General features: G+C 38.7%; 1 protein-coding gene across 6 annotated transcripts in view; it reads right to left on the bottom strand.

The window, feature by feature from the left end:
• Positions 1 to 19617, bottom strand: part of nipblb (NIPBL cohesin loading factor b) — a 48048-nt gene that overhangs the window by 23474 nt on the left and 4957 nt on the right. For 2 of the 6 annotated variants that reach the window (XM_077242166.1, XM_077242167.1), the window contains exons 2-17: positions 17027 to 17170; positions 15805 to 15970; positions 15578 to 15708; positions 14327 to 14435; positions 14013 to 14164; positions 13384 to 13532; positions 13148 to 13250; positions 9683 to 10222; positions 2914 to 4848; positions 2631 to 2753; positions 2140 to 2328; positions 1960 to 2028; positions 1793 to 1882; positions 1606 to 1706; positions 1395 to 1481; positions 1081 to 1312 (exon numbers count right to left, since the gene is read on the bottom strand). In XM_077242166.1, coding sequence (XP_077098281.1) covers positions 1081 to 1312; positions 1395 to 1481; positions 1606 to 1706; positions 1793 to 1882; positions 1960 to 2028; positions 2140 to 2328; positions 2631 to 2753; positions 2914 to 4848; positions 9683 to 10222; positions 13148 to 13250; positions 13384 to 13532; positions 14013 to 14164; positions 14327 to 14435; positions 15578 to 15708; positions 15805 to 15970; positions 17027 to 17090 — 4240 coding nt within the window. In that variant the 5' untranslated portion in view covers positions 17091 to 17170. The remainder of the gene's footprint in view (positions 1 to 1080; positions 1313 to 1394; positions 1482 to 1605; positions 1707 to 1792; positions 1883 to 1959; positions 2029 to 2139; positions 2329 to 2630; positions 2754 to 2913; positions 4849 to 9682; positions 10223 to 13147; positions 13251 to 13383; positions 13533 to 14012; positions 14165 to 14326; positions 14436 to 15577; positions 15709 to 15804; positions 15971 to 17026; positions 17171 to 19617) is intronic. The other 4 variants (XM_077242171.1, XM_077242169.1, XM_077242170.1 and 1 more) reach the window with 4 other exon arrangements.

Here is a 19617-nt window from a genome sequence, read left to right as displayed (position 1 = left end):
TCTGCGGTCACCCTACAGGTTGGAAGCGGAATTGTCCATTACCGCTGTCGTAAATAATTTAGCCTACCGCAGCCTACTGTCGCACGCGCACGCACATGCTCTCTGTTTATCCAGCACCGGCTTTGAAATCAACAATGCCCACAGACAAGGTAGAGTATGATGCATGATTTTATGAAAGTATAATGTATTGCGACATCACAAACGAGCAATTGTAACGCTTGCCGTAAAGCAAGTCAAATTTGTAGTTTTCTTATGTTTCATTAGAACTACAGAAACGCGACCCGATCTGGCAATCTTACATAGCGTGGATATATCAGATAAAGGACCGCAAAGCTGTGGCATAAGTGCATTTCACCATGTCACGACTTGATGAACCACTGAAACGATTTTGGAAACATTATTTTAAGGTAAAAAATCTTACTTAGTGCTGCTTTAAATCTTTATATATTATTATTACAATGATACTATTAATCTGCATCCAGTGTGTAGAGCATCACTGATTATAATAGGTTCTATTTTCTTTTGTCATGTTGTGTCGCTTATGTCTGGTATAGACACGGAGAAAGGATGTTCTGCTCATAGCCGGAAAATAGCGCCACTAGCTTGTGTAGTGTTGTCAAAAGCTATGGTATACAGTATGTACCACTGTAAAATACATTTATTTTAAAAGCAGAAACAAAAATGCATTTTCTTCAGATTTACGCACTTTACGCGGGTCATAGTTCAGGCCGGAAAATACGGAAATTAGTATAAATCACAGATGGTAAATACACTAAACGTCTATCTTGTCTTGATTAGTAAAGTTTCCAGCATCAAGCAATTTTTCAGTCCACAATGAAAGCAATAAAATAAAATTGCAGCCAATGAGAACTAATTTAATGGAAAGGGATTTTTGCCAATTCATTTTACGGTAGGTGGGACTACACAGTTTGACGGGATAAAAAAATAAACAAAGCAACTGACAAGACGTCTGGTTGTACAATACTTTGTGGCCCTGCCTCACAAGGACAAAAACTGAAGTTAGCATTGAATAGAAAGGATATTGTACATTAGGACACTGTATCAAGGTGCTGCACTGACCGCCATGAGGGTTCACCCTGTAGACGGGGTCATACTGTGGGTACAGTGTGTTCTGTAGATGGAACTTGGTGTACTGCACGACCCTCTCAATAACATCCTCAATGTAAACGGCCTTCGGCATTCGTGCTGAGGTCATGATGTTAAGAGCCGTTAGACAAGCATCAGCAGATTTGGTGACACGTTCCATGATGAGGTCACGCCACAAACGTTCCTCGTCGTCCCTGTCGTTGCCCTGAAATCACAAGGGAAGGGAAGCTGTCAGCGAGATTTGACGGCAAAGACATTTTGGCAATAGAAACTACAATGATAGTTACATGATTCATGAGGGTGGAGAGCTTTGCACCATCCTGAATGTTTTTTTCCAAAATACTCTGGACTTTCACCATCTTATCAGATGGAATCTGTGGATAAGAGCAGTAAGTATTAAAAGATGAGGTACACATAAACTTGCTTTGGGATTTATGTCTCCTGTCTCTTAAAACTGGTCTCAGTCTCTGCTGTTGACAGAGGTACTCCAGTACCCACCTTGTGCATGATGCCCATGGCCTTTATTTTGGCTGATTCACTGCTTAACTCTGTGAGCTGGTGTTTTCCGAGCAGCAGTTCCTGAGGAATCTCGTCATCATCTGCCGCCACAGAAAAGTTCATCAAATCAATTGCTATCAAACTCTCCATGTCAAATGTAATATTTTCTCCATATTTGCACATTTACCTAATGATGTCAAGTCCACATCTTCAAGGTTTTCAAGAATATTGTCAACACTGGTGGAAAATCTCTTAAATGTGGAGGAGTCCATCATTTCTGAGAAGCACAAGGGGGATTACTAAAGATCTTATCTTTTCAGATCGCTTATAGCCGATTACAAACTGCAAACGTACCGTCCTGAGTCAGTTTGGGCTCGTAGGATTTCCTCTTTTTCTGCTTTTCCTTCTTCAACTTTCTGGCGACTGGATTTGAAGGATGTCAGAGATCAGTTATTCGATTTCCACACTTTGACCCATTTTTTGCAACAAAACTGCCAACATAATAAATGCTAACGTGTCTATCTGCTCACTTACGTTCACTCAGGCTGGGAGGGGGCGAATCTTCTTCTGAGTCCACAGGGCTGCATTCTCTGTAACGACTGCCTGAACCTCTCCGACTGTCGTGATGACTGCCACTCCGCCGGTGCTCTCCAGAACCCCTCCGGTCCTTTTCTTCACATTCCCACGTTCTGTCTCTGTCCTTTTTTGACCTCTTTGGGGCCACTAAAAGCCAGGAAGCAATACAATTTCAATGGAAATACATAAATCTCTAATATCTATGAAGTTCTCAACTCAACAAAAATAATTAAGCAGAGGAGGCATTATAATTCAGAAAAATGATTGCTGACAGCCAGACAAACTGTCACTTTAGCAATAAGGATTTTGATGCAGACACAGCTTTGATTATTCATCAAGATTCTTATCAAGTGCAAACAGCTTCCAGTTGTATTTACAATAATGATGAAACCCTGATTTCTAAGTGGACTAAGTGTGAAAACTACATTAGATTCAGCATAATTACGTACGTTCTACAGAGCTGCTGTCATCATCTGAGCTGACTTCGGCATACTTGGGCTTCTCATTAGTGGCGCTGCGTCTGCGTTTATTCATTTTCACCCTCTCACACAGGGGCATACGGGAATCCATTTCTGGCAGGACATGACGAAGTTCCATCAACATTAAATCATTGAATCCCCATACAGAGAGGGCTACTTAAACTTCAAATGCATATTCAGAGAGTCTGTCAGATCTATGTACAATAAACTAAACACTCTCCGGTCACGAAAAAGCAAGAAAACAGGGACTTACCTCCGAAAGATTTGCCATAAGACGACTTGCTCTTGCTTGATTTAGAGCTCCGCGAATTACTGATCAACTTCTGGACTTCATCAATCGAAAGTTTCTTCAGAACCACAACAGGTTTAACACCCTTATTGAGGTCCTCCACCAGGTCCAATTTTTCTAATTTCACACATGGCTCAGAAAACAGCTCTCTTCGCACTTCCTGCATGATATTACCATCTTTGTCCCGTTTTAACTTGGGAATGACAAAATTCTTTAATGCACCCGATTTGCCCCCCAGTAGGTAGTTGGGAAATTCTGCAGTTTTACTGTCTGAGGGTGGAGGCTTGTGTCCATCGAGTCGGTTCTTGTTGTCGCCGTTCCGTTTCTCATCTTTGTTGTTGGAAGTTTTGTGGACTGACCGTTCAGGTTTTGTTCTGGATTCTGCTCCCATACGGGGTTCTTGCTTAACTCGAGGGCTGTCAGGGCGCGAGCGCTGCTCAGGGGAACGTTTATCCCGGTGCTCTGTTGAATCTGTGTGGCGTTTCTTTTCTTGGTCTTGATCCCTGTCCCGAACCCTTTCCCGATCTTTCTCCCGTTCCTTCTCCCGAACTTTCTCCAGTTCCTTGTCCTGATCTTTCACACGTTCCTTGTCCCGATCTTTCTCCCGCACCTTGTCCCGATCTTTCTCCCGCACCTTGTCCCGATCTTTCACCCGCACCTTGTCCCGATCTTTCACCCGCACCTTGTCCCGATCTTTCTCCCGCACCTTGTCCCGAACTTTTTCTCGCTCCTTGTCCCGATCTTTTTCTCGCTCCTTGTCCCGATCTTTTTCTCGCTCCTTGCCCCGATCTTTTTCTCGCTCCTTGTCCCGATCTTTTTCTCGCTCCTTGTCCCGATCTTTTTCTCGCTCCTTGTCCCGATCTTTTTCTCGCTCCTTGTCCCGATCTTTTTCTCGCTCCTTGTCCCGGTCTTTCTCCAGATCCTTGTCTCGATCTTTCTCCAGCTCCTTGGTCCGATCTTTCTCCAGCTCCTTGGTCCGATCTTTCTCCAGCTCCTTGGTCCGATCTTTCTCCAGCTCCTTGTTCCGATCTTTCTCCAGCTCCTTGTTCCGATCTTTCTCCAGCTCCTTGTTCCGATCTTTCTCCCGCACCTTGTTCCGCACCTTCTCTCGCTCCTTATCCCGATCCTTCTCCAGCACCTTGTCCTGATCTTTTTCCACCACCTTGTCTCGATCTTTCTCCCACTCCTTGTCCCCATCTTTTTCCTGCACCTTGTCCAGATCCTTCTCCTGATCCCTGTCTCGGTTGTGCTCTACCCGGTTGGGCTTAGATGTGTCAGTACGACGGACTTTAGAACTTTCACTGTCTCGATCTCTGTGCCTTTCCTCTTTGCCCTCTCGAGTGGACTCCAATCGTCCTTCATGTTTTCGGGAAGTTTCGTGACCTTTTCCTTCAGGCCTCACTTTGTCAGGTTTACCGTCATGTCTGTGCTTTGAGAGATCCAACCTCTTTTCCGAACTCCCTTTGTTTGAGATCTCCCGGCGGTTCTCATGCTTTTGTTTAGGAGTCTCTGGTCGTACATCTGAAGCGGTTTTCTGTGGAGTTGTTTCCACTCGTTGCTTGATGACCTCTGGCCGACCGTCTAGTGTCTTCTGCACCTCTCCATCTGTTTTCAATTTGAGCCTCAAGACCCCAGTGGATTCAGAGCCTTCCTCCGACCAGCGCTGGGCCTCTGTTGCAGGGACAGGACACGAGTCCACTTGCACTTCCACCCTGCCTGCCTGTTGCAGGTCAATACTGACCATCAAGGCTGGCCGACTGGCTCCATTGCTAGCAGCACAAGCCTCTTGAGGTACCAATTTGTTCCCAGCATTGCATCCACCACCCACGCCAGGTGTTCCAGAAGCTCCCGCGGTGCCAGCAGCTCCTGAATCCTGCTTTCTCTTCTTCAGAGGTTTATCTGTAGAGGTACAATCAAACAGATAAGAAGCAATGTTCAATACTAGTTATTGACACTTTCATCAAGAAATTTGAGTGGTGTTTGCCAGTGCAAAACTTGCTAACTCTATGCTAAGGATTTCTGTGATAGCAAGGGCAATGCTATGCGGTTGTTAAGGTATTTTTAATGGTTATTAGTATGTTACTATGTGCAGGGCCTGAATTTTGTTTTGGAAAATGGGGGGGAAATCCCCCCCTTAGGTGATTCTTATGGAGGGGATTTTTTAATTTGAGGGGGGAGTTGGGCATTTGAGGGCATTTAATTTGGGCATTTTTGGCCATAAAAATTTATTACATTTATCTTGCCTGAATGTTTGCACAATCATTTCATTTTTACAATGGGGTAATATTGTTAAGAATTTACACAACATAAGGAAGCTAGATTTAAAAAATTTAATTCAATTGAAAAAAGTAGCACAAATAGCTTTTGTGCTACAATAGAGTAAAGATACAAATAAAGAGAAAAGTTTTTGAATAGGTCTAACTCTAGTATTCAGAAATACAGAAACTGAATAAAGTAATCAACTGGAAAATAACACTGGGTAGTATTTTAGTCCTGACTAAATTAAATACATAGGCTATTAATCCTGATTTCTTAAACATAAAGCTATCTTTTGTTGTTTTGACAAATAAAAATTGAGACAATTCAGCATGTTAAAGCAATATAATCTGCGAAAAATAACTTTTGTTACTGGCGAGCTGTTTTTGAGGCGGCTTTTCTATGTAGGCTATGTGCGCATAGAAAATCATCTCTCAGAGACGAACAAGCACTGAATGGTTTAAAATCGATTGAATGTTTAAACTGGTGAGACTTAAAAAATGCCCCGACTCCCGAAACCGAGAGTCTAGTATTGCCGCCTGTATCGTGTTTGACGCTTGCCTTGAGCAACCCATTTTGAGAGACAGAGAGAGAGAAGACGCGGCAGCACTGCTGAATCACCCACGCTGTTTGTGAAATTGCGTCTCGCAGATAGTTCTAAAAAGACTGATTTGATTTTATAATCAGTGTGGATTCATTTACTAATAAAGCCTACATGCTAAAGTGAATCAATGGTTGCAGGAATTTCCCAAATTATAAGTGGGAGATCTGTGGAAATGATTAGAATTATGCGCAATCCTGTGCCGAAATTCGAGCCCTGATGTGGTTCCAAGGACCCTGCTATTTGGTTGCGATTGTGCTAAGCTGTTTGGTTATTAACATGTTAATATGCTGTCATTATGATGTTCTGGGAAGTTACCAGAGCACTACTTTGTGGTCCCTAATGTGTTCTGATTTGTTGATGTTATGTTACTATTCGGTCGCTAGAATGTTCTGGGTGGTTTCCAAGATGCTGCTATACTCACAACCGGCGCAACGTCATAGAATGTCTCTGAACAGATTCACGCCCACTTTTAGGGGAAAATAAAAAGACTATAAGAAGAAAATAAAAAGAAAATAAAAAGAAATAACTTGAGAAATCACTTTTAAAATGTATTATTTAAATTATTAATTATTTAAATAAACATGTCAAGTAATTATATGTCCACCCTGTCTGCCATTGAGCGTGAAAGATGCATCAACAAACTTAATTTGGTCAATTTAAAAACGTGCCTTTTAAAAAAAAAATAACTTGAGAAATCACTTTTAAAATGTATTATTTAAATTATTAATTATTTAAATAAACATGTCAAGTAATTATATGTCCACCCTGTCTGCCATTGAGCGTGAAAGATGCATCAACAAACTTAATTTGGTCAATTTAAAAACGTACCTTTTAAAAAAAATAACTTTTAAAAAAGTTTAAAGCATTAAAAATATTTAACGCAATTACCCAGTATCCATTAAGTCCTGCCTATTATACACACACACACACACACGACCCACAGAAAAGATGCGCGTCAGTATCGAGTTGTCTTTCGGGCTTAAACAAACCATAACACACACAAATTATGCCAAAATGTCCGTTTTGTCCAGTGTCCTCATAAGAGCAGTCTTAAAGTATTTAAATAAAGTCTTAAATAAACGTAGAGATTTGTGAGGAAATGGTACGCGTGTCAGATCGAGTCTCTGTCAGCAGTGGCTGCTCTTAAAGTGTCATTAATGTTAATCAAAGACATATTTATCAAATATAAATATAAATCACTGACAACGCGCTGACAGACAGGACCGAGCAGGTAATATTTAATATGAAACAAAGTCTCAAGTTTCAAATTTGGCCAATCAAAGAAAATTAAACAATAAATAAGCCTACCGTTTTGTGGATCTTTAATGTGTCGTGACAGATTGCCTCAGTTAAAGCCAAGTTCAAATCCGTCAGTGACATTAATCTACTAACTCTCCTGACTGCTTTTTCGGACAAAAATGGTGGATTTTGATTGGTCAGATCGCATGTCAATCAAACTCCCTGCGAAGGATGAATTTACACTAATTTAAAAGTGAAAGTGAAGCGCACACTGCCGCACCAGCTTTTTATAAGCTATGTAAAAAAAAAATTGTTTTGTTTTCAAATCAGCGCCAATTCAGGGCACAATAAAAAAACAGTGCTGCTCTGCACGAGCGCACCATTATGCATGCCTGTGCAACGCGCGCATTTTACCTTTGCCTCTAAATTAGCGTTTTAAAGGCCCCCGCCGGTGATACCAGTATTACCAGTGTTGTCACACGTCGAATAACCGGTGGGAAAATATCCTCACAGTCACATCCCTACTACTTCTACTTGATGTTAAAAAGAGTTATTAAGCTCAGTAAACCGCGGAAAACATCTCATTAATGTACTCACGCTGCCTGACACCGCACACAGAAAGCCACCTCTCAGACAGCATGATCCCAATTCAATTTCTTTTGCAGCTTATTGCACTGTATGTTCAATGTAGTAAAAGCAAAAGTGACCAGAATATGTGCCCAGTTCAAATACACACACAGTTATGTCAGAATTCACCAACACAATCAGTAATGTCTTAAGAGAACGTAAAAGTTGGGAAAGAAATCGGATGCGTGTCAATAGGATCCATGCATTAGGTCTTAAAGTGACAGCAGCCCATAAAACAACAAAAGAAAAAGAGAAAATTACTCACTACTTGACTGAATAACTTTGTAGCTTTAATATGAATCAATGTGAATTTAATTCAAGTAAAGACTATGCAGTTTATTTTTTAAATTTTATTATTCAGTTTCTGTATTGTTTCTCACTTGAATGCTACTGTTAAATAGAACTGATGAAGTCCTACCTGACAAACTTAAAGCACCGTTTATTTCATTTGTATCTTTTTTCTATTGTATTTGTCCTATTGTTTGTAATTTGCCTCTTTGTTTTTATTTTTAATAACAAATATAAATTAAAATACCAAAAATAACTAATCATCCACCACTAGTTTTACCTGGATGTTCTTGATGTTAAGTTTTCAGGTATATAACAATATATTAACAAGTTGAGCAAAGAGTTTTTCTTTTTCTTTTCTTCAACTGACATTGTCAGATTTGTGAAAAATTTTTTTATGTAATGTTAAAACACTGCTGTTCACTTTAAGAAGGTGAAGTGATACTTTCTTTTCCCAGAAAGTAAATGAAAGTAAATGTAAATATTGGTTATATATTGGTCCCAGAAAGTAAATGTAAATATTGGTTATATAATTTTCAGTTTTTAAATATATTTAAATTAATTTTACACACTTAAATCAATATCATATTGTATATCGCATTATTAAACAAGATAAAGTATATCACGTTTTTCTTCAATATCGTGAAGCCCTAATAAAAAGTGACAGCGATGAGCGCTGCGTTTTACCCGAAGTTTAACATTCTTTAAAGGGATAGTTCACCCAAAAATGAAAATTCTGTCAGTATTTACTCTCCCTCATGTTGTTCAAGACCTTCGTTCATCTTCAGAACACAAATTAAGATAATTTTGATTAAATAACTCTTCCATGGGCTTCTTAAGGGATTGAATCTTGCCAGCCCCGAAAAGTTATTAAAGACATCGTTAAAATAGTCCAAGTGACTACAGTGGCTCAATCTTAAGTTTATCAAGCGAAGAAAATACTTTTTGTGCGAAAAAACAAACAAAAATAACGACTTTATTTCAACTATTCATTTCCTTCTCTGTGAGCCTCTAGTCAGTTAGCGTAGTGTGATAGCGTAGTGCTACGTCACACGTAGGCCCACTATTGGCCGACGCTGGTCATGTGTGTGTGATGCGTGTGACGTGTATCAACAGAAGCTTACGCCATTATACTAGTTAACTGACTAGAGGCCCACAGAGAAGGAAATGAATAGTTGAAATAAAGTCGTTTTTTAGTTTTTTTTTGCGCACAAAACGTATTCTCGTCGCTTGATAAACTTAAGATTGAGCCACTGTAGTCACTTGGACTATTTTAACGATGTCTTTAATAACTTTTCGGGGCTGGCAAGATTCAATCCCTTAGAAGCCTATGGAGGAGTGATCCAGCTCTCATATTTCATCAAAAATATCTAAATTCGTGTTCCGGAGATGAACGAAGGTCTTACGGGGTTGAACAACATGAGGGTGAGTAATTACTGACAGAATTTTCATTTTTGGGTGAACTATCCCTTTAACTCACGTTGACCGTAAAAAAAATGACCATTGAGAGAAATTGAAAAAATTACGCTACCATCAGGAAGAAATGCTTTTTTGGACACACAGCCTATGGTGATACTTGCTGTTAACAGTTGTGGTTCTGAGCGCTGATAGTTACACCTTTACAAGCACCACTAATAAAAGCTTCCATACAGATTAATGCAATTAGATTAATTGATCAAAAGCATGCGCGTCAAGTAATAAAAAGAAAATAAACACAACCTTTATCTTGAACTTCCTTAGAGCAGCGTTCTCGTTCTATAGCGGATTCCCTCTCAATCCTTTCGATCTCAGCGAGAGCGTCCAGCTCTGCCTCGTCGTAGGGGGTTCCACTAACGACCCCAGGTTGCTTGGCCGCGAGTGCCCCAGTGTTCTGTAATACAGGAACCTGCTGGAAGGCCGACTGCTCCCCCGAAAGACACTGGCCAGTGGAGAGCCGCTCCTGGGGGTTCCGATGGTATGGTAAGCTATTGCACGATAGCTCGTTCTCAGCGTCTGAGCCATGCTCTAGCGCCGACAACGGCTCAGCTGACTGCTCCGTCTCAGAGGACTTCACTCGAGACAACTTTATCGTTAGCTTTGTGGAGTCTTTAGTGGGCGAGCTGACAATGTCGTACATGGCACCTTTCCCCCCCTCCTCTTTTATTAACTTTTTCTGCTTCTTTTTCCGTTCAGGCGAGTCCAAAAGGAGGTCAGGAGCAGCATCTCTTGGAGAGGTGTAGGGTGGAGGAGACTGAAGAATCAAGGGCGGCCGAGATCCTACTGAAATTTAAACAACATAAAGAAGAAAAACTTCAGTGTAAATGATTTGGTGTAAAACATTTTGTCAGAGTTTTTTGTTTTTTTAGGGGTGGTGCAATTTCCTCATCTTTGCACGCCCTATCACACTCACTATCCAATTGTTAATTCTGACATCACAAACCTCAGTTCTTAGTCCAAACACTCTATCAGATCCCAAAAGCAAACAACATGCAGAGCTAATTTAGTCAAGTCACATTGATTTATATAGCGCTTTTTACAATACAGATTGTTTCAAAGCAGCTTCAGAGAGATAACAATTAAATAATGCAACAAAGTTTGTTTCCAGAAGAAAATAGCATCACAGTCCAGCTTAAGTAAGTTCAGTGATGTTTCACTTTTGTTGTAAAAAAGTTATTGATTTAGTTAATTTATATATACTATAGCCATTCTTGAGAAAACCATGATGTCTGTATACACTGATGAATACATGATGAATATAAACTGTAATAGTGTGTGTTGTAATAGTACCCATAAATCACGATCCTAACACTATCTAAATACCAAAATCTCAGTTGGCCAAACAGTGATTCATCTGTCATGAATTTTTAAAGGGATATTTCACCCAAAAATGAAAATTCTGTCATCATTTATTCACCCTCATGTCGTTCCAAATCCGTAAGACTTCCGTTAATCTTCGGATCACAAATGAAAGATATTTTTAATAAATCCTGATGGATTTCTGTTCCTCCTTTGACAGCTACGCAACTACCACTTTGACGCTACAAAAAGTTCCTAAAGAGATCTTTAAACTAGTCCATATGTATAGTGCAGTTTAGTCCAAGAGCCACGATCACTATGGCTATATACAATAACAGACTTAATTTGAGCTTTTATTCACATATAAATATTCATCAACACACACAGACACACGTTATGGTAAACGAAAGCTCAAGCATGCTTGCTTAATGTGCGAGAATCAATGAGGTTCATTCTCACCAATGAGGTTTGTTCTCACACGTCAAGCATGTACGGTTGAGCTTCTGTTTAAGTTCGCTGATCAATGTTTATATGGGAATAAAAGCATAAATTCAATCTGTTCATCATATAAAGCAGGGGTCGGCAACCTATTTGTCATAAAGTGCCATTTTTAAGTTTCCGAGTTCATCACTGTGCTTATTTAAAATAAAATATTATTTTAAATATTCATAATGGCTAACACAGAAATAGTACAGAAATTAAAATGTTTCTCATGAAACTTGTTTTAGATTTGTCATCTTTGTTTTCAGGCCTAAATTAGACTTTGAAGAACAGATTGGACCTGGTCATTCGTGTTTTTACTGACTTCTTTCAGTTTTGTTAAAAGTGTTACACTTCCACTTGGCAACATAACTGCATCTCACTACTTTTAATGAAGACACCTGTGTGTAGAGCTTCAGAATGTAAGCTAAACTTTCAGTTTCATTTGCGCCAGTTTGCACGTCGGCTTGCTGAAGAGATGCGTGTTGCAGCAGCGCTGTCATAACTATAAACCGGGAGCCGGGAGTTTTTTTTTTTACCAATTTGGGAGGAGTAAAATTTACATTTGTGACTTCAACAAGCATATATAATGCATATATGCATTTTGTTAATTTTCATCTGGAATATGTAAAAGTGTGCTCTCAATCAGAGGGCATTTGTCTCACGATTGGATAGCTTTCCAATCAGAGAAAAAACATGAAATGATCAGGTACGCATGAACTGAGTTTCCACATGCATCGCAGTCATTTTAATATGTATGGAATGTTTAATAAGGACTCTATACACTTGGTTGAAATTTATAGCATTAACTATTTACAGCGGAACGAGCTTTAAGGTGTCAGTTGGATAACTTGTTTGCGCTGATGCGCAGTGGTCAGCGCGACCACTCTGACCAATGGTTTGTTAGAGCTGCACGCTTTCATTGAGTTGTGCAGTTTAATACTCACACTTTAATAATATTAATAACTCCTAACTTAATAAAACAAGCTGTTACTACAAGGAATTATTACATCAATATGTAGATCTGTATATAGGTGGGAGGTAGGCTACTTTATCTGAATGAAATACATACACCCCTCTCGCGCTTGCTTGCGTGCCGGCGATTAACCCTCCGCGTGCCAGTGGTGGCACGCGTGCCTTAGGTTGCCGACCCCTTATATAAAGCAATCCTGTCTCTTCAGAAAATTTGGACCACTCAATTTATATGGATTAGATTTACTATCTCTTTATGAACTTTTTGAATTGTCAAAGTGGTAGTTGCGTAACTATCAATGGAGAGACAGAAATCACTCATATTTCTCAAATATCTTCTTTTGTGTTCAGAAGATGAACAAAACTCCTACAGGTTTAGAACAACATGGGGGTAAGTATATGAAGACAGAATTTTAATTTTTGGGGGTAATCTCACCCTTTAAAAAAATGGGTGTCCGGGACACTGTATGCCTGAAGACTTTAGCTCTGTCAGGACCACTATCGTCAAATACGTTTGACAATTAGCATACAGTTTGCATTGGCGCTTTGGTTCTGTTCTGGGCAAGAACTCCCTGCGAATCCATGCAACAACTGTTCTCAACTGAAACGAGTAGAGGCTTTGACCAGACACAGTATTCCTTACATCACTACTTAAGTCAATGGCATCATTTCTCACAGCTTCTTGTCTCTGAATATATTGTCTTTGGGAACAGCAAGCATACTTATGCTATACATCCACGACAGACAAGCACAAGTGCACATACAAAGTGTGTACATTAAAAATAAAAATAACATGAATAAATGATTGCATTTTCTCAACCGGAGTTGTTACCTACTTACTGTGGAACACAGCTGCTGCTAGTAAACACGATGATGCAAATGTACCCAAAGTACAATGTGAAAAGAGACCAATGGGGAGGAAGGAGAAGTCTAAGAGTTAAAAAATGGTATATGTACAAAAATGGAGGTGCAATCCACCTTTCGGAGTCCCTTCACTTCCAGCGGGAGAGCAGACGGAGCGTACTGAAAAGGAGGCATTTCTCAAAGCGGGGTCACTCTCCTGTGAAAACACAGACAACATGAGTTGTCAACATGAAAAATGTGCCAATCCGGGCCCAATTGAATTAAGAAAAATTAATTTGGAGACTGAAATATTTTCAGGGTTATAAAACCTTTTGTTGGCAAGCACTCACTTCATTTCCGAGTCTCTGGACGATGCTGATGTACTCGTCGTTCGAGCAATGCCTCGCATTGTGGTTGGAGTTGCCCGACACTTGACCAGAGACCTTGTTGTCATGGATGTTTCTCATGCCACTAGGAACTATTGGACTGGATACGGACACTGCAATACACACACACACACACACACACACACACACAAAAAAACTCATTCACTGATATATATTTGGAAAAATCTCCACGGATTAATCGTTCACAATAAGACCAGGAACATGCATTAAAGTTGATGATACACAGGGCAACTTTTTAAGCAATGTTGCTGGGCAATCTTGCAGAGCAATTGTTGCTTGGGCACTTTTCCCATTGAAAATGGGCAATACATTTCTATCTGGATAATTTAGATCGGTCGTGGGCCCCGTGTCTCATCTGGTTGCCCGTTGACGGCAACATTGCTCAAAAAGTTGCCCAGTGTATCATCACCTTAAGAGAGTAAATGCACATTTCATTTTTCGATTTTAACAGCCAGGGATGGTTTTCAGTCGTATCATTCAGAAAGAGATTGGATAAAAGAAGATTCACTACTAGCAAATCTTATTAAAACCACTTTTACTTTCAATGAAAATGGTGACAAGTGTGGACTCACCTTGCTGGATCTGTTGGTGCTGAGGGTAGCTGGGTGGGTGGCTGTACTGCATGTAGCCTGCGGGGCTCTGTGGTGCATATGGGCTGGGCACTGGGCTGTTCTGCTGAGGAATGTACCTGGTACCAGAACCCGCCTGAGGTTGAACATATCGGCTGTCGAGTGAGAGTGGAACTGGTCAGTATAAAGGATGGAAATGGAACCAGTTTCTTTTTCTGCATATTTTAATTTCTTTATTCACAATGATTGCAGTTAAAATGGTGTCCTGTTGGCCATTTACCTATTTAACCCAAATAAAAAGGAAACTGGAACAGTACCTGGGAGGGCTTGGAGTGATAGTGGTTTGCTGGTAGTTTGGCGCCGGACTTCCATGCATGGAATTCGGAGGCATCTTGTACGGTGGTATCATTGGCTGTTGCATTAAACCTTCGAAACATAAAATAAAGAGTCAACAAACCATGGTTTAAAATGTTGACTTCATGTGGCAAGCTGTCTGACTAGAACTCTAACAAGAATTAGTTTTATCTTGGTCAGTAATAAAATAAAATTACATTTTGTGATCCAAATGTAAACTAAATAAACAATACACAGTACAGTTAAAAAGTTTTGGGTCAGTAAGATTTTTGTAAACTTTATAATTCAAAGAATCCTTAAAAAAACAAAAAAAATCATGTTTTTCACAGAATTATAAGGCAGCACAATTTTTCAACATTGATAATAATAATACGAAATGTTTCTTGAGCACCATATTAGCATTTTAGAATGATTTCTGAAGGATCGTGTGACACTGAAGAATGGAGTAATGGCTGCTAAAAAAAAAATTTTGCCATCACATGAATAAAATACATTTAAAAAATGTAAATTTACATTAAAATAGAAAAAAATTTATCACAAAATTACTGTTTTTATTGCATTTTTTTATTATTTTATTATTATTATTTTTTTATTATTTTATTATTTTATTATTATTTTTATTATTAACTTTTTTCCTGTTCAAAATGGACAATTTATATAATAAGCGAGTACATCATGAACACATTTTCCAAACCGTGCTTTTGTCTTATCCTGAATCACTACGGTACACCTATAATAAGTGTTTATATTCAGAGACTATTTTAAACTGGTTCGGGCATTACCTCTGCGGAGTGGCCCAGTACCTGCGTGACTCGTCATAGACATAAACAGAAAGAAGTAGCTCTGGCTACAATGTTCTTCCGCAAGGAGCATGCAGTTCGGTTTATTAACCGCCAGAGTGCCAAAAGTTACGGACTGTGGCTTTAAATAAATGCAGCCTTAGTTAGCATGAGAGACTTCTTTTAAAAACACTTTAAAAATCTTACCGACCCAAACTTTTAAACAGTAGTCCATGCATAGAGCCAAAATGTAAAAAGATTACTTTATTAAAGATTAATTTATTTATAAAGATTAATTGATGTTACCACTAAATAATACTAACTACAGTCTGGAAACTAGGAAAATGGGATTTCTAATCCAGGGAGCTCAAACAGAGGCCACAGAGTAAAAGCATGCCCAGACTAAACAGCTTTATTTCTGCAGTTTCTCCTTACCGCCCTGAACCCCATATCGGGTGGGCGTACTTTTCTCCCTGAAGATATTGGGGTTCCTGGACAGCACCGTCTGTAGCAGTAGAGGCACATCTCCTTCCGGGTCATCACTGCCCAAGTTGTCCTTCAGCTCTCTGAATGCAGAATAACAAAGACGGAATGAGACACACAGATATTTAACATATCATGCAAGATGAACTCATTTGGTGAGGCAGAGGTGCGATACCCACATGTGCTCAGTGGACACCTGATTGAGGCTGTGAGCCAGCTGGGACACGAGAGTGTCGTCCCGCCGGGAAAGCAGACAGCTGACCTCCTCGGCGATCCTCCCATTATAAAGCAGGCTCTTAGTGGTGGTGGCAGGTAAAGGGGAGGGGAGAGGCAGCTGATTTAACACTAAGAAATAAACACAAAAACATGAGTTATTCCTCCTCACCACAACAGGAGACATGAAATATTTCACTCATTCTTCGGGACTTTCCGTTTCGATTCAGGCGCAAAGAAATTTATTGCCTTTACAAATCAAGTCCAATCGATTTGAAAGGTACGAACAGACATTTAATCCAAATCTTCAAAAGCCAATCAAAAGAGGGCATTCATCAGTATAGACTTTTGAAGGTACACCAAGTAATTTTCATACCCAAAAAAAATAAATAGTCTTTTGAATCTTTCTGCACGACATTGGCAAAAACTGACATTGCGATATTTTGTTTTTCTGCAATATACAGTATATTGCGAAACGAAAAAATTCACCAGATTACTTGAATAGCTCTATTTGGAAAGAATTAATAATTCTAGTGATTTTCTTGGGGGAGTAAATCTGCATAGAAAATAATAAACAAATTACAAGCCAGTTCTGAATTGAGTTCTCTTCCGTGTCGCCTTGCACTCAGATGGTTTAAAATCGCTTGAATGTTTAAACTGACAGGACCTTAAACACATGCAAATGATAAACTTTCGCTCAATTATGCAATTAATCTGAGAATCACATGCGTTTTGAACCGTGGTGCCTGGTCCGAACGTATCAAATACGGTCAATATACTTGACATCGCACATCTTGCAATGTGACTATCACGGATGCGCACATTGCGATAACGATGCTAAAACGATATATCATGCGCCCCTACTTTCAAAAAATCTCTTAATGACAAACTCACATGAAATAAAAAACTATTTTCAGTGGAGGACAAAAATATGTTTTATTCTACAGAAGTATGGTCTCCCTCTTATGGTTGCCACCAAGTTGAAGTCACATGATCAATTGAAAACTCTTCACTATGTCTTGGTAACACTCCTATAATCAGATACTTTCAAGTATGGTATAAATATTAAATGATTTATATTACATTTCTAAATGCATATTTAAAAGGTACAATGTGTATAGTTAATTTGTTATGCAAGCTTTGGATTTGTCATACAAGTTCAGTTAACAAAAAGTCTGCTCGACTTACGGTCGGTGAGGCTTGCGATCCCAGCGAGAGTGGTGATAGGAACATGAGGCATATCCCCATTCATGCTGAAGAAGGGCAGGGAGCTCGCGTGGATGCACAGGTCGCTCAGTGTCGCTGCTCACTGATCCACCTTTACATCTTTTGCTGCAAGAGGAAGAAGAGGACAAGATGACATCATCAGCATCATCATCATCATCATCATCATTTCCAGCATCCCCAAACATTGTGATAATAACAGCGCTTCCCTTTCTGAGATACGGAAACAATAACACAGTGACAGTGTTATAATTAAAACACGTTTCAAAATATTTTATTTAAAATTTCATAATACTACAATGCTTAAGATCAGGAAATCAAGGCTCCACAAATAGGTTTAGTTAATTGTTCATAAATGTTTTTTATTGTTTAATCTTTGAAAAATTACCTTTTTAATTTCATTTTCTAAATTACCATTGTACGGGTTCAATAAGATTTTTATTAGAAATGAATACATTAGTTCAGCAAGGATTAATTGAATTGATCAAAAGTGACAGTGAAGACCTTTATGATATTACAAAACATTTCGATTTCAAATAAATGCTGTTCTTTTTGAACCATCTATTCTCTTCATAAAAGAATCCGGAACAAATCTAACGTGGTTTCCACAGAAACATTAAGCAAAACACATTTTTCAACATTGATAATAAGAAATGTTTCTTGAACACTAAATCGGCATATTAGAATAATTTCTGACAGATCATGTGACACAGACAACTTGAGTAATGTCTGCTGAAAATTCAGCTTTGCCAACACAAGAATAATTTACACTTTAAAATAATAATTAAAACAATATATTACAATAATATTTCACAGTATCACTGTTTTTACAGTATTTCTGCATAAGAGACTAGTCGATACGATAGCGTATATCTTTTTCACTGCATTCATAATAGTTTAATAGCAATAACTTTACAAACCCCTCGTTTTTCAACATGAGCATAGCATGACTACTAGCTCAAAATAACTCAATGTTTTGATCAACATGATAATGTTTGCTAGCATTGACATCTGGAAATCTGGAAATTAAAACGTGGAATTTCTAAAGGAAGTAACTATCCACAAGAAAAAAGTATTCAATAAAACTCTGATCATTGTCAGGTATACAAACTTTTGTGAACACAATGTTACCATAGCCATATACATAAAATCAAAAACCGTAATTTTAAACTTACCATATGCATTATGCTCAGAAACAAAAGAGGTACCAGGCATGGCCAAAACTACACGCGCATCTGCTCATCAAATGGGCTTTATTTTGCAGTTCCCCCTCCCCCTATGCTGCTAGAACTGCCTCCACTACTCTAGCAGGGTTTCCCATCAGGCACTGGGGCAGGCTGCAGGAGACACTGTCCTGTTGAAACAGGAAGGTCTTCCCCAGACGGCTGCAATCATTTTGGAAGAAGCCGGAGTTTGGCTTCAGCTGCTCATGAGCCAATCGCTTGCTCTACTGTAAACCACCAGAGTCTCAGTGAGACTCCAACATCAACTCCAAAACATAAAAGCCATGCAGCTGCCTGTGATGCCCTGCGTTTTACTGATATAACTGCAACTGGAAGCAAGAGAATGGAGAAAGCATTCATAAAATACAACCAAAGGAGGAAGAAATTACTTGAGAGTAATTGCAAAAACTATTTTTTTCTGATGATAATGGATGAATATGTAAACAAGAACTGAGATTAAACTTTTTTCCCCATCAAAATCCAATTTTTTTTTTTAAATGTTCAATAACTGATATTTAGGGATCAGGATCATTTTTCATGTCTTATTTCGGCTTTTTAATTACAATAATAAAAAATGTATATTCTAAATATAGCCTAAGAAATGTATATAAAATAAATATTATTACTAAAGTAAATATATTATTACTATTGATAATAATATTTGTTATTATTAATAATGATAAAATATTTACAATACTTTTATTATTATTATTATTATGCATATTATACATTATGTAATAATAATTATTATTATTATTATCATGATATGCACAAATGTTTTGTAATCTAAAGAGAATGTATGATTATTATTTGCATTTAGAGACAGATTTGTAGAATCTGCACTTTTAGGTTTTTTCATTTCTTATGATGAACCTTCAGCATTCGAGAACATCAGGTACAATTTTTATAAATAGCAGGACAAAAAACTTGCAGAATAATCCTCTAACGGTACGTTTACACGACAACGATGTAGTAAAAACAGAAACTTTTTTTCTTGGTGTTTTTAATGTACAGGCGACAACGTTGTCAAAACAGTCCTCGTTTATATGGCCAGTAGTTGGCGATGTCACTTTGTAAAGAAACACAAGTACGCTCCTATAGATTGAACACGTTTTACGCATGAGCATAAGGGGTGGGACTTGGCAAAAATGTGACGATTCAATAGTATTGTGATGTTTGGGCCACGATTCAATATTATTGCGATACAGCAAGTATTGCGATTCGATTCTGCGATATTGCGATTTATGTCCCCCATATTATTCAAAGGCATTACAAAAAATGAGGAAAGACCGCACAACTCACTTTAAATGTCACATTTAATTCTGTAAACAT

The sequence above is a fragment of the Siphateles boraxobius genome, unplaced genomic scaffold (assembly GCF_051911475.1).
Source record: "Siphateles boraxobius isolate OS27281-9 unplaced genomic scaffold, OSU_SipBor_1 25, whole genome shotgun sequence".
In the NCBI taxonomy this organism is placed as follows: domain Eukaryota; kingdom Metazoa; phylum Chordata; class Actinopteri; order Cypriniformes; family Leuciscidae; genus Siphateles; species Siphateles boraxobius.
Note: the sequence above shows the minus strand (reverse complement) of the source record. Positions and strands in the feature narration are given on the sequence as shown.